This window comes from Globicephala melas, chromosome 3 (assembly GCF_963455315.2).
Source record: "Globicephala melas chromosome 3, mGloMel1.2, whole genome shotgun sequence".
Taxonomy (NCBI): domain Eukaryota; kingdom Metazoa; phylum Chordata; class Mammalia; order Artiodactyla; family Delphinidae; genus Globicephala; species Globicephala melas.
The window spans coordinates 161,776,286-161,793,846 of NC_083316.1; the positions used below are offsets into that span (position 1 = coordinate 161,776,286).

The following is a 17,561-nucleotide window of genomic DNA, read 5'->3' on the forward strand; positions in this document are numbered from 1 at the left end:
CGGACCGGGAGGGTGAGGGGGGAGTGGGCAGACCCCAGCCCTAGGGCCTGGCACGGATGGTGGAACAGGGCTGGGAGGACAGGTCGGCAGGTGGGGAGAGGACTGGGCCAAAGCTGATGGGGCTTCTGAGGGGTGACCCCTTCATGGCTGTTTGCAGAGGGGCAAGGAGGGTCCACCTGTCTCTCGAGGTCTCCCCAATTCCCCAGTTATATGAAAGATCCCAGACACCCCAAACCCTTCAACCATTCCTCCCCCCTCCCCAAACCTTTCCTATTGCCTTCCCCTCCAGCCCCCCACAGGCCCACACTGCTCCAATGTCCCCTTCACCCAGGCCCCGTAACCCCCCAGATTTATCCTCTGCTCCTTCCCTCAGCCATCCAAGCCCCACCTTGGCACCCCAAACCTCTCCTGGGCTTACATATCCCCAGTTCCTTCTCCCAGACATTCCAGCCTCTCTTGGGCCTCCTCAAAGGCCCCCAGACCCATCCCTGTCCCCCCCCAACTTCCTGCTCCCCTCTCCTCCCTATCTCCCTCCCCCTTGACCTATCCCTCACATCCCTTTCCTGAGCCATCCAAGCCCCCAGCCCCTTGATCCCCAAATCCCCTTCCTGTCCCTCCCCTCAGTCCCACATATCCTCCAGTGCCCTCCTGCAGCCCCTCCTCCAACCCCCCCATGTAGCCCCGCCCCTTCTCCTCGGCACCCGCCCCCCCCCCCCCCCCCTCCGGTGCCTCCTCCCGCACGCCCTCCGACTGCAGCGGTGGAGGCTGTGGCCGGGAGGCAGCAGCGGCGGCCCTGAAACTTTAAACGGTGTTAAAAGTTTCTGTTTACGAGAAGCCCTTGAATTTTTAAGGACGTATCGATTCCCTCTGCCACGGCCTTGCATCGGCAGCGGCTGCGATGCAGAGGGGGAAGGCTGGGTCGGATCGGCGGGATCCCAGGATAGAGCCCCCCAAGTACGGCAATGACAGACACACATGTACCCAGGCACATCCTCAGGCACACAGAGACCTCCCTCCCTGACACACATGCACACACACACACCTAGTCACACACACCAACACAGCCCGATACATAGACCCACATCTCTGAAAAGACACAGAACCCCGCTCCCTGACACACACAGTCACCTGTGTACACGTACTCTGGTACACACAGATCTTCATCACTGCCCCAGACTCACAGGGACCCAACAGAGAGAAACATTCCTAGTGACACCCATTAACACTTTCAGCCACACAGACCCTGATTACAGACAGACCCCCTGGGTCACACACACTCCGGGACGCGTAGAGAGACCCGCGTCCCTGCCACACACACACAAGCTTGTTATGTACACTGACACTTTCTGACAGAGAGAGCCTCACAGCTGATGCACACACTGTGGTCAGCTCAATACACACACGCATATTCACCTAGGCACCCACATCACCAGCACTTCCTGTCAAAGACCAGACACTGCCAAGGTGACCTCTACACCTAACTCCCACTAGAATGTCAGCGCCCCCCAGCACAGGGTCTTTTGTCTCGTTCCCTACTATGTCCCCAGTGCTAGGCACAGAGCCTGGCAGACACTCACCCTCTGACTCACAGACACCCCAGGTACACAGCCAGACCCGCATCACTGCTACACCACACTGGCCCATTCAAAGAGACTCCTAGACGGACATACACTGACCTGCACCTCCTTTCCCCCAGAGGACACCCGGACCCACCCAGACTCCCAAGAACACAACTCTGGCCACCCTGCCTCAAAGACGCAATGTGACCAGGAACACATACCCTCAGGCATATTTTCACATGGACATACACACACACCTGGGCATCGACACCCCTCCAACAGACAATGCATAGCTGAGAACTGCCACGGCTTCTTGCCCCAGGAGGGTGAGAAAGTGCCGGCTGCACCTGGCAGCAGGAGGAAGCTTTGCCTCGGCAGGAGCTGCCTAGGGGCTGCAGACACCACCTCCCCGCCCACCCTGGGGGGTCACTTAAGAGCTCCTCTTGCCCCCATGCCAGGGTCCTCAGCACAAACCTTTCCCCCCATTCCTCTTTGCTCTGGAAATGGGGGACCAGGGGCCTGCATGAGAGGAATGGAGCCTCGCCGGGGGTGTGAATACATGTCCCTGAGGCCTCAATGTCCATTTCTGTCCCTGATGGTTGGGCTGTGTGGTCCTTGTTAGATTTGTGTGTGTGTCCATGATCAGGGCCAAGTACAAGTGTGTGTGTGTGTGCGTGTGTGTGTGTTGGGAGTGGGGCGTGGAAGGGGCCTGGGTGTATGCATGTGATACCTGTGTACATCTGGGCATCAGGTGTGTGATGTGTGTTCCTGTGTGCTGTTGTCTCTGCCAGTGTCACTTTGTGTCAGGGTCAGAGCTTTCCCTGTGTCTGGCATGTACGTCCCGGTGTCTGGTGGTTTGTGTTTGTGTGACAGTGCATTAGTGCATCTGTTTTGGTGCCGCTTTGTGCGTGTGTTGTGTGTGCATTCGGGTGTCTATGTATAGGAGTTGTGTGCCTGGAGTGTGTGAGGATGTGGTTGTGTGATCATGCCAGTGTCAGTGTGTCAGCATGAATCTGTAGATGTCAGCATGCACTGGTGTGTGTGTCTTGGTGTGTATCAGTGTGTGTCTGTGTGAGGCCCATATTGGAGTGTGTCCACCTGTATCTGGGAGTCTAAACATGGTTTGTTGTTGAAATGCATATGTGTGGGTATCCTGTGATGGTGGGCCCTGTGTGCATGTCAGTGTGTGGGTTGTGGGTTGCTTTCCTAGTCTTGGGGGGGTGTCGGTGCATGTGTGTGGGTTGTGTGCCTATGCTGTGTGCGCGTAGGTGACTGCGAGTGCTTTGTTGGAATGTGGAACGTGTGGCAATGCGTTCTGTACGTGACATGTATGGAGGGCTCCGAACCTCACTGCGTGTCAGCGTGTGTCTGCTTTGGAACGCGGGCCAGCACGTGTCGGGGTGGCCGTGTTGGCGTGCGCCCCCGCGCGCGCGTGTCTGAGTGTGTGTGTGTGTGTGTGTGTGTGCATGTGTGCGTGCATATGTGTGTGTGTGTGTGTGTGCGCGCCGGCCGTCGCTCCCCCGCCCTGCCCGCCCCTCCCCGCGCCCCTCCTCCCGCCCGCGCCGCCCGCCCGCTCCCTCTCCCCGGAGTGCGCCGCTTCCAAACTTTGTCTAAACTTTCACTTTCACAGCGCGGCGGCGGCGGCGGCGGCGGCGGCGGCGGGCGAGGGTGACCGGCCGAGCGGCGGCGGCATGGAGTAGACGCGCGGCGGCGGCTGCGGCGGCGGACGCGAGAGGCAGCGGCGAGCGCGGCGGCGGCGGCGGCCCCGGAGCCGGCGGGGCCGAGCCTGCGAGCGGCGAGCGCGGAGCGGCGCCGGGCCGAGCGCGGGGCCGCGGGCCGGGCGGGCGCAGCGCGGCGGAGGCCGGAGGAACCGAGCCAGAGCCGGAGCCCGAGCGCGGCCACCGCCTGCCGGGCCTCCCCTCGCCGCGGCCGGCCGCCGCGCTCCCGCCCGGGCGCCCAGCTATGTACTCCCCGTACTGCCTCACCCAGGTACCGGCCGCCGCCCCCGCGCGACCCGGGAGGGGAGCGGGCGCAGGAGGCCGGCCGGCGGCGCGGGCGGGAGGGCGGAGGGGGCGCGCGGCGGCTGGGGGGAGTGAGTCCACGGGCGGCCGAGGGGTGCAAGCCGTACGGTGGGGAGTCCGGCCACGCGTGCGGGCGCCCCCGTGCGCGTGCGACCCTGGCCAGGAGGCAGACTCCTGTTGGGGGTTCCGGGGGCTGCCGGCTGCGTGCGTGGCGCTGCCCTGTAGCGCGGAGCGGGAGTGCGTGTTTGTGTGTGTGTGTGTATGTGTATGTGTGTGTGTGTGCGCGCGCGCGCGCGCGCTCGACTGGGGTGCAGTGGGCAGCGGGACTCCCGCCGACCTGTGGGCGGCTGTGGCGTGCACCCGGACAGCGTGGCCGCTGGCAGTGTTTGCGGGATGACAGAGTGGCAGGGGGTGGTCCCGAGGGCGCATTGCGGGGACTGTGTCTGGCGGCGCTCCCTGGGGCGGGCGCAGCGGTTCCCGAGGGTGGCAGCGGCCGGCGTGCGTGGTGGTGGCCCCTGCGTGCCGCCGGGGTGCCCCGGGCGGGCCGAGCAGCCCGGGCGTCTCCCCAAAGTCTTTGTTCAGGCCTCACATGGGAGCGGGGCTAAGAAAATGGCGGGGCTCCCAAATTTCTGTGGGGCAGGGGAGGGGAGGGGAGGGAGGGGCGGGCGGGCTGCCAGCCCTGGCCGCGCCTCTTCGCCGACCCTGGACGCGGCAGCCGCGGCGACCCCCCCACAAAAAAAAAAAAAAAAACTTTCCTCGGCTTAAACTTTCCGGCCCCAGCCACCCCGGCTGCCGCTCGGTGGACCAGGCGGGTCTGGGGAATCCCATCCCGCTGCCCGGAGGCGGGAGGGGCTGGCGGGAGCCGCGGACACTGCCGACGGTGCTGGGGCCACGCCGCCGGGTCAGCCGCGGGCGCTATGCCGACCTTGGCGCGCTGCGAAAGCGCGTCCCGCCTCCAGCGAAGTTCTCTGCACCGCGCTCGGCAGGCGGCAAAGGCCCGGGGGATGCCTGCCTTGCCACCCCACCCTCTCCGGTGGTGGCTCCTGGCTCTGAGAGGGCACAGAAGCTGCCCAGAGCCCCACAGCAGCCCTGGTAGCGCTGTCTGCTGGGCCACGCTATAGCTGGCATCCCAGACTCCGCAGAGGCGACACCTGGGGGCTTCCTAACCCTGCCTGCCAGCAGGGCCTGCGTTTGTGGGGGGAGTCTCTAGGCAAGGCCTGGGTCCTAATTGTCCCCTCTGCCAGTCTGAGCCTTGCCAGCTGTGTGCCAAGTGTGCCCAGGCTGGGAGTGGGAGTCCCTGTGAATATGGCTGCTCTGTGGGTGTGGTATTGGCGAGGGGCTAGAGGGTATGTCAGGGGTGTGTGTCAGCCCCCCGCGTAACAAACAGAATGCCCACACCACACTCTCGTATCCACAGATGCAAGTGTGTGTGTGAGTCAATCTCGGGGGTCTGCTTGTGGCCCTGTGATCAGCCGTGGGCAGCCCTGTGTGTATGGACACGGGTATGGCCCAGGGTGAGGGTCTTCCTGTATAGGATGTGAGTATGTGTTGGTGAGGTACACATGCGCACGTATGTATCACGGTGTGCATGCAGGTGTGAGCAGGCACTCTGGCCACTATGGCAGTGTGGGGGACCCCCATATCTGTGCCTCTGACTGGCCGGCCACCCATCTTGGGCCCCCGCATGACGACCCTACCCACCTAGCTGGGTCTGAGCTGTGGCTGCCTTTGGTGCCGCATTTGGCTGGCCGATGTGGCTGATATTCGGGGCCTAGTGGGACCAAGACCTCATGCGTGAGCGGCCCCTGGCCCACCAGCCGCCACCTCGGCTCCCTGGCCTACCCTCCTCCTCAGCCTGGGTGAGAACTTGGTTCTTCAGATGTCACAGACCTTGGGAAAGAAAGTACCAGCTGATCCACTGGTGACAAGACTAGGGAGGGGCTGGGGCAGCCCCCAGACTCAGGGTGATGGCCAGTGCTTGGCTCTCTGACACCTTCGAAGGGAGCGAGGGCTCAGCTCTGTGTCACAGGCCTGAGTATGCCAGGGCGTTGGGGGAGAGAAGGGGGCACGGACTCGCTAGATTGAGCCCCTCAGCTCTGGGTAGGAGGCTGCTGTTGGCTGGTCAGCAGGGTCCAGCCTTCCCCTCCTGACGGCCACATTTCTGGGAGCTAGTCTGTTTTTATAAATCTTTCTGCTTCCATAGTTTGCTCTGCCAGTTTCTGTCTTTTCCTCTATCTCTGTCTGCCCCTTTTCCATCCGTCTCTCTGTCCTATATCTTTGACTGTCCCTGTCTTTCCCTGTCTCTCTCTGATTCTGGTTCTGGCCCCATCTCTGCTCCCCCCCTCCCCCTGAGTCTCGGACTCTGTCTCTTCTCTGGCCTGTGTGTGTGTGTACGTGTGTGTGTGTGTGTGTGTGGTGTGTGTCTCTCTTTCTCTCTCTCTTCTTTTTTTCAAACCAGAATTGGCTTCGATTTTAAAGTCAATAAATGATTGAGCAGGAACGAGCTTGGAGCAGCGGGGCCCTGGTGGGGAAAGGCACTGTGGGCGAGGGGGAAGGGCGGGTGTGGGGGGAAATCTCCTTCTGGAAAAAGCATCGAAATCCAGGGCGGCTGGGCGGGGTGCTTACTGGAGCTGCTTGAGCCCACTGCAGCCACGGGCCTGAGTCCTCGGTGGAGGGGAAAGGGGTGGATGGATGGCCCCGCACCCTTAACAGACAGCGGCACACAGGATGTGGACACACACATACACCACCGCTGCCGCCAAGATGAGGACATGAACGACATGTTTATGCTGATGTCCAGACACAGCAAGTTCGGCCATGGACAGACGAACTTACGGACACAGGAAACGGTGGACCTGTGTTCTCTCCCCACTGGCACACACACACAAACCCCTTGAGATGGGATGTGTATACCGACATAAACGCACGGAGACACGGCGATACCGTCCAGACACATTCAAATACAGGCTGACTCAAGTGTGTGTTCACCCCCACACTTACACAGACCCAAGGGCACATACCTTTACACAGGACACAAGGCTGTTGGCTCACCTGGGTGTGTATACGGACACGCATGTTCGCCGACATTACCTGCCACATGGCCCCACGGGAGCAGCGGAACGTTCACGTACCCTTGTTTCCACGCAGCCACATACACACTCCTTCAGGGGAGGGGAATGGACTGGGGCCTCCCTGATGCCCCCCCAGCTCTCTCCCTGGGTCTCTCTCCCCTCTGTCCCTGTGTAGCTGTTGCTCCCTGTCCCGGCACCAGCAGGGGCCTCCTTTTTATGGCGCATTTTCTCTCTGGCTCTGGCCCTGCATGCTTCACGTCCACTGCTGGGGTGGGAGGTGTGTGTGGCCACGAGCTGGGACAGGGTAGGCCATGCCTGGGGTTAGGTTGAGCTTGGACAGACTGAGCTCAGAGCCGAGGGCTCTGCTGAGTTAACACGGGGGCAAGAGGCTCCCCTCTCTCTGGGGGCTGGAGCCAGGGGTCCTGGCCCAGCCAAGAATGTCTTGTGTGGCCTCAAGGGCTCCCAGGTGGAGCTGTGGGAGCAGAGGTTGAGGGTTAGACTTTGCAAATGAGGCAGCACAGGGTTTGAGCTCCAGCTCTGCATCTTAAATCCTGTGACCCGAAACACAGGACTTTCTTGGTCTGTAACATGGGCAATAAAAAAATAAATAAAAATTAAAAAACAAAATGGTCAATAATAGTACCTACCTCTCATGCTGTGATTAGGTTCAGTGTCAGGCCTGGCACACATGGCATGTGCTCGAGAAAAGGAATGACGTGTCATTTTGGTTATCATCATTAGGCCAGCCCCAGGCCCTCCCAGCTGAGGGTAGGCTGCTTCAGAGGGATGGAAGCCAGGGTCAGGCACCTCCCAACCATAGAAATCCAGATGGACTGTCTGGAGGAGGAAGCAAGAGAAGAGTTCGGGAGGAAAGAGGCCAGCTCATGGCCCAGCGGTTTTCCTTTAGGTGGGGTCCTGTAGGCCAAGGAGGGGACGGCAGGGGCGCAAGGCAGGGAGAGGTGATGATGGGGGGTAGGGGAGGGGGCAGGGAGAATGCCAAGGCCTGGGCTGCCCCGTGGGGACCAGATGCCATTCTTGGGGGCTCTGGCTGCCCTGGCCCCTTTTCCTGACCTCGACCAGGCCCGCTTTGGGGCTGGGCTCTGAGGCCTTGTGCCAGAATGTGCAGGAGTGTCTGTGCACATGAGTGCCCAAATGTGAGTGGGGCAAAGAGCCTAGAGACCTGGGTGGGTCCCAGTGGTGACCTTAGGGATGTCTGCATGGCTCCAGAATCATTTCTGCATCAGGGCATTGTCACCTGGGACCACCACGGGGACAGGATGCATGTGCGGGACCCTGTGTGGGCACTTGGCAGGGTCAAGCGGGCGTTTCAGGTATGTGCAGGGGGTGGGCATGCAGCTGTGGCTGACAGTGAAATCCCCCCCGCACTGACCACCTGCTTCCACTTCCAACCCGCTGGGAGCCTGGCCTTTTTGGTCTGCTTGGTTCCCGTCCTCTGCTCTTGAAGTGCAAGTGTGGGGTCTCACACTTTCCTCCAGCTGAACCGACGGAGGATGAGGAGGCCCGGACAACCGTGCTTCCCTCCAACGCGGCGCTGAGGATGGGGCTCCAGTCCCTCCTAGCTGAGGTGGGAGAAAGGAGGGGGCGTCTGCACTTTCCTACCCCCAAAACCCTGGATGTGGAGGCGAAGGGGCCAGGGGAGACATCCCTGAGCAGCTCCCCGGCTTCTCCCCGATTCGCGTGTGCGTCCGTCGGCGTGGTGAGCTTTAGAGCCACCATTTTCCCGAGGACGGCAGTGTGGCTGTGCGTGTGTGTGTGGGTCCCTTTCCAAATGTCCCTGTGTCTCCGGACGGTACGTCACTGGGTGCTGCCTGGTGTCTCTGAGGGCCATTCCAAGCTCCGTCTCTGTGTACTCGGGTGACAGTGGGGTTGGTGGTGTGTGTCACCGTGTGTGTCGGGATACCTGATGTGGTCTTTGTGTCACGGTGCCGCTGTGGTATGTCACTAAACAAATCATCGAATCCTCTGGGTGTCTGATCGTCGTGACAAGCGTTGTGTCCGTGCGCCTTACCGTGCGTGGCGGCCGGTTGTGTTGACATGCCTGTGTCAGTGCGTGCGCCTATAGGTATCGCCCCCACGGCATTGTGCGGCCCGGGCTTGTCCCGGTGACCATCAGTGTGTTTCACCGCATGGGCCCCTCTCCCTGGCCTCCCTTGGCCTCTTGGCACCTTGTGAAGTGCCCACCATGGCGGCCGAGCTAGTGTCTGGGAGCAGGCTGGCTTCTTCGAGGCTTCCCATGAGGTGGGGCGGCCATGGTGGCCCTGCTGTGGGCCCCACCCGTGCCCCTGGCCCGGCATGGACAGAAGCCCGTTGTGTGGCGAGGTGCGGGTGTGTGTTTGGGCCGCCCACAGGCCTCCCTCTGTCTGCCCGGTGCACATTGATCTTGGCTTCTGCCTGTGTCCGTCCTGGCCTGGCCAGCTGGGTGTCCGGCTGTCTCTGTGGGCCAGAGCCCACCGCCCCCTACCGTCCCCAGCGGCCAAGACTGCCCCAGGTCCCACACCTCCGTGCCGCCCGCTGTCCCTCCGAGGCCCTGAGAGCGCGGATTTGGAAACTGAGGCCCCCTGCCTGCTCCCCCGCCCCCTCTCCTTCCTCCCTCTCTCTCCCCCCTCCCGCTCCCTCGCTCCCTCTCTCTCTCTCCTCCTGCCAAACGCATCTTGGCTCCGTCTGAATATCTCTCCTCCTCGATTTTTGGCTCCAGCTCTGGGCGCGTTCACTAAAAGAAGGGCTAGCTCCCCCCTTCCCCGCCCCCCTTCCTTGCTGCCTCCCCCCCCTCTGGAGGAGCCCCTCTGAGGGCGGGAGTGGCCGCGTGCAGGGGCCTGGGCCCCCAAGCGGGGTTGGCCAAGGGGGCACAGGCCTGGTGGGCGAGGGGGCTGGGTGGACTGGGCCTGGCAGCCCGAGAGAGTGGTGGCCGGGGTGACCATGCTGCCCGGCTGGGCGGGCGGCCGGGTGGGGAGGGGTCGGGGGCACGGAGCTGGGGTGTCTGGCTTCTGGTGGGGCTGGCAGGCCTCTGTGAGGCGCAGCTGTGCCCAGAACGCCAAGCTGCGTTTGCCATCACTACCGATGTGGCTGCGCCAGCGGGGAGGGGGAGGCGGGTGGCGGGCACTGCGGCGCTCCATAGCCAATCGGAAGCCGGGGTTGCACTGGGGAGCTCTCCCCCCACTGGGCCCCACCCTGAGGGAAGCTGGGGTTGGTGTCCAGCAGTGGGTAGGGGGCAATGCCACCACCGCCGCCGAGGACCCTGCCCCCTTGGTTGAAAGCTCGGGGCCAGCCTTCCTGGCACAGATCGGGCAAGGGCGGGGGGGGGGGTCTGTGCCCACCTGAATCTTCAGGAGCCTAGCTGGAGTAAGGGGCAGCTCAGAGGTGCACCCCACCCCCTCAGCCCCAGGAAGCGGCTTTCAGTCCGGGGCAGCCAGGAGCTGGGGGTGGGGGCCGAATCATCCAGGAGGGTCCGTCCAAATATCGGCTTCAGTAGAATCATCTCGGGGGTTTATTCCGGGTCCATCTCACACAAAGTCGCACACTCTCATTGGCACACACAGGCACAAAGAATCACGCTGTCACACAGGCACGGCACACCCTGGCACAGCACACAGACACAGGCGTTCCCACACAGAGGCTCGCCTTCGCACCCAGATACCTAGGGATGCCCGCCACACTGAACAGAGGCTCATGCTACACACGCAGGGACACACATGTGGGTGCAGACCCTGGGGCACACATGGTCACACGGTCACACCGTGAGACACACAGCACAGACACAGGCACTGCCACCGCCCAACACACAGGAGCTCACGGCCCCACAGACACGTGGTGAGAAGCCCACGGCACACGCACACGGTGACATTGTCAGGCACATGGTGATACGCACACACCTGGCGATGTCTGGAAGCATTTGGTTGTCACACTTGGAGAGGGGTTTGCCACTGGCACCTAGTGGGTGGAAGCCAGGGAAGCTGCCCAATACCGCACAGTGCACAGGACGGCCCCAACCGCACATAATGATCCAGCCCCCAATGTCAGCAGTTACGCACACGGGCCCAGCTAACCCCTGACACCCACTGCGCGCGCGCGCGCACACACACACGGACAAGAGTCCAGCTGACACAGTATCTCACAGTGTCTTGCTTACTACGACCCAGGTTTTGTCACAAATGCAGGGCCCTCCACCTCTCACACACACACACACACAAGCCCAGGTGCAGATGGTGTGGCATGTACACAATCCCATGTTGCTCCAGCACACAGGGACGAGGGTCACACCCACACACCCATTCACACCTGGGCCACACCTGGCCCTCCTTGGAAATGGCACCTGAGAGGCGAGACCTGCCCTCCTTGTACCTCCCCTCTACTTGCTGGCCCTGCTGGCTGTCTTTGAGCTGCAGATCCAACCACCCCAGCCTCTCCTGAGGGAACTGGGAGCTCTGAGTCCCTGTGCTGGTTTGTAGAGGCCTGGGGGATACTGCTGGGAGGCCACATGCCCACCCATGCCCAGGAGACCCTGGCCCTCTGGGCCTAGAGGCTAGGGGCCCCCGTCTCACAGTCTTGCTTCTGGCAGCCATGGAGACCGTCCAGGATGGAGGCGAGGCTGGCCTCTGAGACTCTTGTCCGCCGTGTGGTTGTCTCATTAATCCTCTGGCCGTTGACTCCTCGTTTCTGACTCTGGAGAAATACGACTGGGGGAATCATACAGGAAGAAAGCGTTTTGTGGGATAATAAGTGAATGAGCGTTTGTCCTAAAAATCACAGCAATGGCTAAAGTGTGCTGTGTGCTCGCTGTGTCTCGACCTGTGCTAAGTGCCTCCCTAGCTTGTCTCCCTGAATCCTTCCACGTGAGGCGGGTGTGGCAAGGGTTAGCTGTGCCCATGTGTGTGTCTGACAGTATATTAGGGCAGGGTTTCTCCACTTTGGCACTGTTGGCATTTGGGACATTTGGACATTATTAGGGGAATGGGGCCTCTGAGCCAACTTCCTGGGTTTGAATCCTGGCTCTGCTACTCACTAGCTGTGTGACCTGGGCAAGTCGCTCAACTTCTCTGGGCCTCCGTGTCCTCTCACAGGGTTGTGGTAAGGATCAGAAAGGAGTTGGCTTATCCAGAGTCCTTTAAAACAGTGCTTGATGTGAAGTAAGTGCTTGATTTTATGGATGAAAAACTAAGACTCAGAGAAGAAGCACCCTGGGACAAGGCCAAGGGCTAGAAAAGTGGTGGAGCCTGAGCCTCTTCTCTGATTGCCACCATCCTAAATCCTACTGATGGGACAAAAATGCAGCTTATTCTCTGGCCTTTACCAAATTTCGGAGTGGGCTTCTAGGCCTCCATACCCCCATTTGAAGTATGTCCCTGCTGTTGGCCCTTGAACCATCCTTACTGCTCTGACCTTCAGATCTTTTTCTGTCCAGGACTCAGAATGAGAGTGGATGGTTATCTCATCCCCTCTGCACACCCACTGGCCAGGCTTGCCCTCACCTTCCTGGCAGGGCCCAACACCCTCTCCCACACATTGCTGGGCACCTAGCCGAAGCCCTCGTGCTGGGGGTGCAGCCAGGGACCTGTGCATTCCTTCCACAAATATTTGTTAAGCACCTCCTGGGTGCCAGGCCCTGTTCTAGGCCCTGGGGGCTCGGCGAGGAGCAAAATCAGTGGGGGTGCCAGCCCCGGTGAGAGGGTAGACCGTGAACCCGATAAACAAGGGAGGGTCCAGCGCTTGAGACAGCGATAGGTGTTATGGGGAAAAGAGAACAACAGTAGGGTCCTCGGAAGTGCTGGGCAGCTGTGGTTTTCGCAGAGGTGGTCTGGGAGGCCTCGTGGCTCGGTGTTCGGTGTTGACTTTCAACTCTGTTGCTCTGCCACAGCTCAAGTGCGGCCTCCCAGGCCCTTTGCCCTCTGCAAGGGGGCGGTGCAGAGGTCAGGGGTACGTGACTTAGCATGGTTGCCCCCACCGTCTGCCCGGAACGCACAGCCTGTTGTCGCTGCTGTCTGAGGTCATCCATTATCCGTACTTGTGGATACACCGTAGGCTGCCCGCCTAAGACCTGGGGACAAGATGGCCGGCGCCTCTTCTCTACAGAAACTGGGCGTCAATGGGCACCGGGCACTCTCGACTGTGCCGCTCTGAGCTGGGGGGTGGGGCTGGGGCAGCTGGTGGCCCGGAGTGGCACTTCCACCTGGGCCCCTCAATTTAGCTCCCTTGGGGCGGGTCCAGTTTATTTTTACCCCAGCCTGTCACCCTGGCAGTGCCAGGCCGTGCCATCTTTGTAGGGTCTTGGGGACCTGCCCAGGGCTTGAGGGGACCTGGCTTTGTCTGCCGGACCCCCGATTCCCAACTAGGTCCCCATCTCCCTCCACCCCCAGAACTCCAGGTGTGAGGGCTCTGGGCTGGGGCTAGTGGGGTAGGCACTGCTGGCTGGCAACCATCATGCCCAGCCTGGTGGCATTTGGTTTGGCACCCTGCCTGCCCCCCACCCCCACCCCATGCCTGGGCAGAGCCGAGCGGCTGCTGCTGCCAGTCTCCATCTTGAAGCTTGGAGTGGGGGTGGGGGAACGCTGGGCACCTCCCGGCCCCCTGCCCGCCCCGTGCCACCTGGGACTTGTCCCCCATGCCTACTCCTTGGAAGGGCCCGGGCTGCTTTTCCCGCTGCCCCTTTGCATCCTGGAGCTCGGCGAGGATGCCCGCCTGGCTTCCATCTTCCCTGCTCGCTTCCTCGCTCTCTCGCCTGCTTCCCTGTAATGGCTCACCATTTTTGGCATCTCCTCCCCCTCCCCCTCCCATAGGCGCCAACCTCACTTCCAAACCCGCCATTGCTGGCTCTCTGGCCTCTGCTGCCTGGGGCTGGGACCCTGGAAGAGAGAGTTTGGGGGGCCGAGCATATGGGCATGAGGGGGGCTTTCTGGGTGCTTGTGTGAGTGTGTGTCTGGAGGGGGAAACATGCTTCGAGCCAGCTCGTGCAACCAGCCTTGAGGTTGGCAGAGCTGGGCTGCAGGAAGGGGGTGGCGGAGAAGTGCAGACTCTCCCATTTCTGACCGGCCCCGGGGCTTCGTGTCAGCCTCTGGGCCACTGGGAGACCAGGTGGGCATTTCTGTGCAAGCCGGGGGTCTGGACTGGGAAAAGCAAGGCTTCGTTTGTAGGGTGCTCCAACCCTTCCTCCCCCAAGTCACCCCCGTCCTCGGGACTTCAAGTTTTCTGTTCCCCTCGTCCAGAGCCAGGGGTGGGGGAATCAAGCCCCACGTTGGGCACTCGTGCCCCCAGAGGGACAAGGGACTTCGGAGGAACCGGTTTACTGCCCCCCCCCCAACCCCAGCTCGCTGCCCGCCTCTCTCGGCACTAAACAAAGTTTGCTAAGTAACTTCAAATGTTATTTGAGGACGGCCTGGCCTCAGCCCAAGGCGGCCCTGTGGAAACTTGTTTTTCGCTGCCGAGGCTGCAAGTATCAAAGACACACTTTCGGGGGGGTGGGGTGGGGGTGGGGGGGTGCTTCGATGCTTCTCCCCTCTCTCTGGCAGGGGCTGGCCCTGAACGGACACATAGACACACAGAGGCCCGCACCGGCAGAGGGACACACACATCATGCCGTAGCTTGCGACACCAGACACATGACAGGCAAGGACCATAGCGCTCACTGATAACACACACAACACACACATACTGACACACCCAGGGGGGAGGGGAGGGTTTGGAGTGTGCTGCCCCCAGCCCACAGGCCCTGGGGTTTTTCCAGCTGGTGAGGTTTTTCCACACTGGGAGAGTGCATGGCCACGAAGCCTGGAGTCCTGCATTCTCAGGTCTCGTGGGCGTGAGTGGGTGCTCAGATGGGTCCCTTCCCCTTTCTCAGCCTCAGTTTCTCCAACTGTAGAAGGAGGCGCTGGGCCCAGAGGGTGTGAGAAGCAGAATCCCACACTGATGAGAAGAGTGCCTGGGTTGGAATCATTGAAGGGAGGAGTGAGTCCCTAATAGCAGGGTCTGAGCGTGAGGCGTGGGCTACGAGCAGTGCTCATAGGTGTCATCTGGCATTTCTGCAAACCTGATGGGTGTCCACCCTGACTGGAGACCCCGACCTCCAGCAACTCTAGGTTTGCCAGTTCCCAGGGAGGTCTCTGTTTTTCTCCCCGCTCCCTCCATTTCTCTCCTGGCTTTTCTTGATCTTTCCCTAAATCCCTCCTTCTCTGGGTCTCCACCAGCCCTGCCCAGGCCTGGAGCTCAGGGAAATCGTGGGAAACAGGCTTGGGGTGTGTTTTTCCTCACCGAAGCCAGACAGGCCTGGGGTCCTCCATGCCCTGAGGTCCCTGATGAGCCTCCTGGAGTTCCCCAAACTCAGGCAAGAAGCTGGGGGGTGGGCATCTGAGCTGACACAATGTGGGAGGGGGAAGATCCTTCACAGGGTCCCTCTGAACCATCCCCTCCTGAGGTTTGTAAGCAGATGGGATCCCGCTGGACAATAGAAAGCCCAAGGCTGGACAGGACACCGGACTGATCCGCCCCCAGGCCCTGAGAGCCTCCCCATCTCACTGTCAGCCAGACCCTCACTGAGATAGGTTTATGGGGGTCCCCTGGTCCCAGCCCCACACACCGCTTCATCTCCACTCACAGTCGGTACCCGCAACACCCCGCCACCCGCAGTCTGTCGCGCAGTGACAGCCTGTCACAGGCACCGCCGCACACCGGCACAATCTGTCGTCCACGCACAGTCTCACACACAACCTGTCACACACACGCACACACACACAGCGGCACAGTCACACACACAGCCAGCCTCACGCGATCACACCAAGCGTCACAGCTTGTCACAGCCATAGACTCCTCACAATAAAAATAACAGCTACCAACTCCCGAGCAATTATGCCTGGGCAGTGGGTGGGCGGGTGCACGTGACCTCCTGTAACCCTCTCAGCATAAGGCAGGTATGAGTAACCTGTTTTACAGATGAGGAAACAGGCTGGAAGGTCACGTGCCAAGGTCATGAGGCTAGAAGTGGGGTGGCAGGAATTACTCAGCCAGGCCCCCAGGGGCAAGCGACATTTAAACAGATCTCACTGCTTTTCAACCCACTCCTATCCATCTGAGACTCCCCCTTCTGCCCCCCCCCACCATGGGAGTTCCCTTCCCATTCCCCAGATGGGAAAAACTGAGGTTCTAAGCAGCCCAGCCAGGAAACAGGGGAAGGGGCCTCCTGGCCCCTTGTGTAAGAGGGCTCACGCTGTCTGCCTTCACCTGAGGAAGTGTGAGCCATGCCCTCCAGCCCAAATGTTACTTTGCTCCTTTTGGACCGCGGTGGCTGCAGCCTGCGGTTCTGCTGGATTCCATATGTAGGAGCCTTTGGCTGGGGCCAGGGTTCTGGAAGGCAGAGAAGTCCTGGGTCTTCAAAACCTCTGTATCCATCCACAGTTGGGGGTGGGAGTGGCAAGCCGTAGGCTGCCAGGCAAGTCCCTCGGCCCAAGCCATGCCCGGGAGACTCGGGCTGCCCTGTACCCCTACTCCCCAGGGCCCTCCGCATTCCAGGGCGCTTCCTCCTCCTCTGCAGCTCGCTTTCCCCTTCTTTGTTCCACCACCCCCACCCCACCCCCGCCCCGCTCCCCGGGGCTTCCCCCGTTAGCGCTGCCACGGCCAAAACCAACACCGCTCCAACGACATCCCGCTGAGACCCGCCGGGCGGCGGCGGGCCCTGCCCCCTGGCCCGCTCAGGGGCCAAATCCTGGCTCGGCGTGGCGGCGACGGCGGCCCCGGCGCACGTGGCTACCCTTAGGGCAAGCACATGCGCACACCCTGGCGCATCGGCCCCGACGGGGCACCCGGGCGGGCGCAATCCCAGGTCCAAAGCCCCAGCGGACACTCGGCCGCGCGCACGCACTGCACGTAAGCACGCTCCTGCACAGGGGCTCAGACCCCGGTCGCCAGTGTGCCCTAGCCAGGCGCCCCCGACCGGGATCCCAGGCACCGCCAGCTTATACGCATACACGGGCCTCACGCCCCAATGGGACTGCTGGGAGCACACCCCCCCCATAAATAATACCCTTTCCCAACCTCAGATGGGGTCGCGGCGCGCGCGCGCGCACACATACACACACACACACAACACACACACCCATGCGCTCTTGCTTGCATCCTCACCGAGGTTCTGAGCGCTGGTACTGCCCTGCGTCCCCACGGGGGTCCCGGGCTTAGGTGAGCCTGCAGGAACTGCCGGTGCCCACGCACGTGGCTCCAGGCCCACGCGGGCACACACCTCCCCAGTCTGCACACGCGTGTATTTCACGTGAGCTGCACACCTGCCAGGCCGCCCAGGGCACCTGGCTGCAAAACCGCATTCAGGTTTTGGGGGAGGGGACTGGGAATCGGAGGCCTAATTCCCACCGCCCCCATCTGTCTTAGAACACCCGCCTCTCCAAATGTCCCGGGGCGCAGGTGAGACGCCCCAGAACTGTTGCCCAGTGGCGCCCCTGCATGTGCTATATTTATATTGGAAATGTGTACCTTTATATACATTTCTTATATGTAAGAACCTCCCCCCATTCCCGCTCCACGTTTATACTTGGGTTTTACCATCCCTATTCGGCTTCTTCCCAAACCTGCAAAAAACCCCATTTCTCCAAGCAGGGACGTGGGGCGAGGCAGGAGCAGCCTCCCCCCTCCCCACTGTGGACGCCCCTCGTTCTTAAAGGCTAGGGACCCCCTTCCCACGAAAGGCCGAGCTACATCACCGAATCCCCAAGCCCTCCCCGAAACACAATCGCGGGGGTGGGTGCTGGTGGCCAGACATTGCTTTTTGGTGTGTTTGCTGTTGCTGCTTAAATTAATCCTGAGTGACGGCCTGCAATTCCTCTCCACAAAGAGGCCATTTAATGCCCCCCCCCACTTCTCGGGCGAAACTTCCATTTGTCCCCCTAAGTCCAGCTTGG

The 17,561-nt window shown here is 61.3% G+C and overlaps 1 protein-coding gene across 1 annotated transcript in view; it reads left to right on the forward strand.

Annotated features, from left to right (window-relative positions):
* The first annotated feature begins 3,425 nt into the window (after positions 1-3,425).
* NFIX (nuclear factor I X) overlaps positions 3,426-17,561 on the forward strand; it is a 96,386-nt gene continuing 82,250 nt past the window's right edge. Inside the window, exon 1 of the mRNA XM_030879900.2 lies at positions 3,426-3,548. Within this exon, the coding sequence (XP_030735760.1) occupies positions 3,522-3,548 (27 nt within the window). The 5' untranslated portion in view covers positions 3,426-3,521. The remainder of the gene's footprint in view (positions 3,549-17,561) is intronic.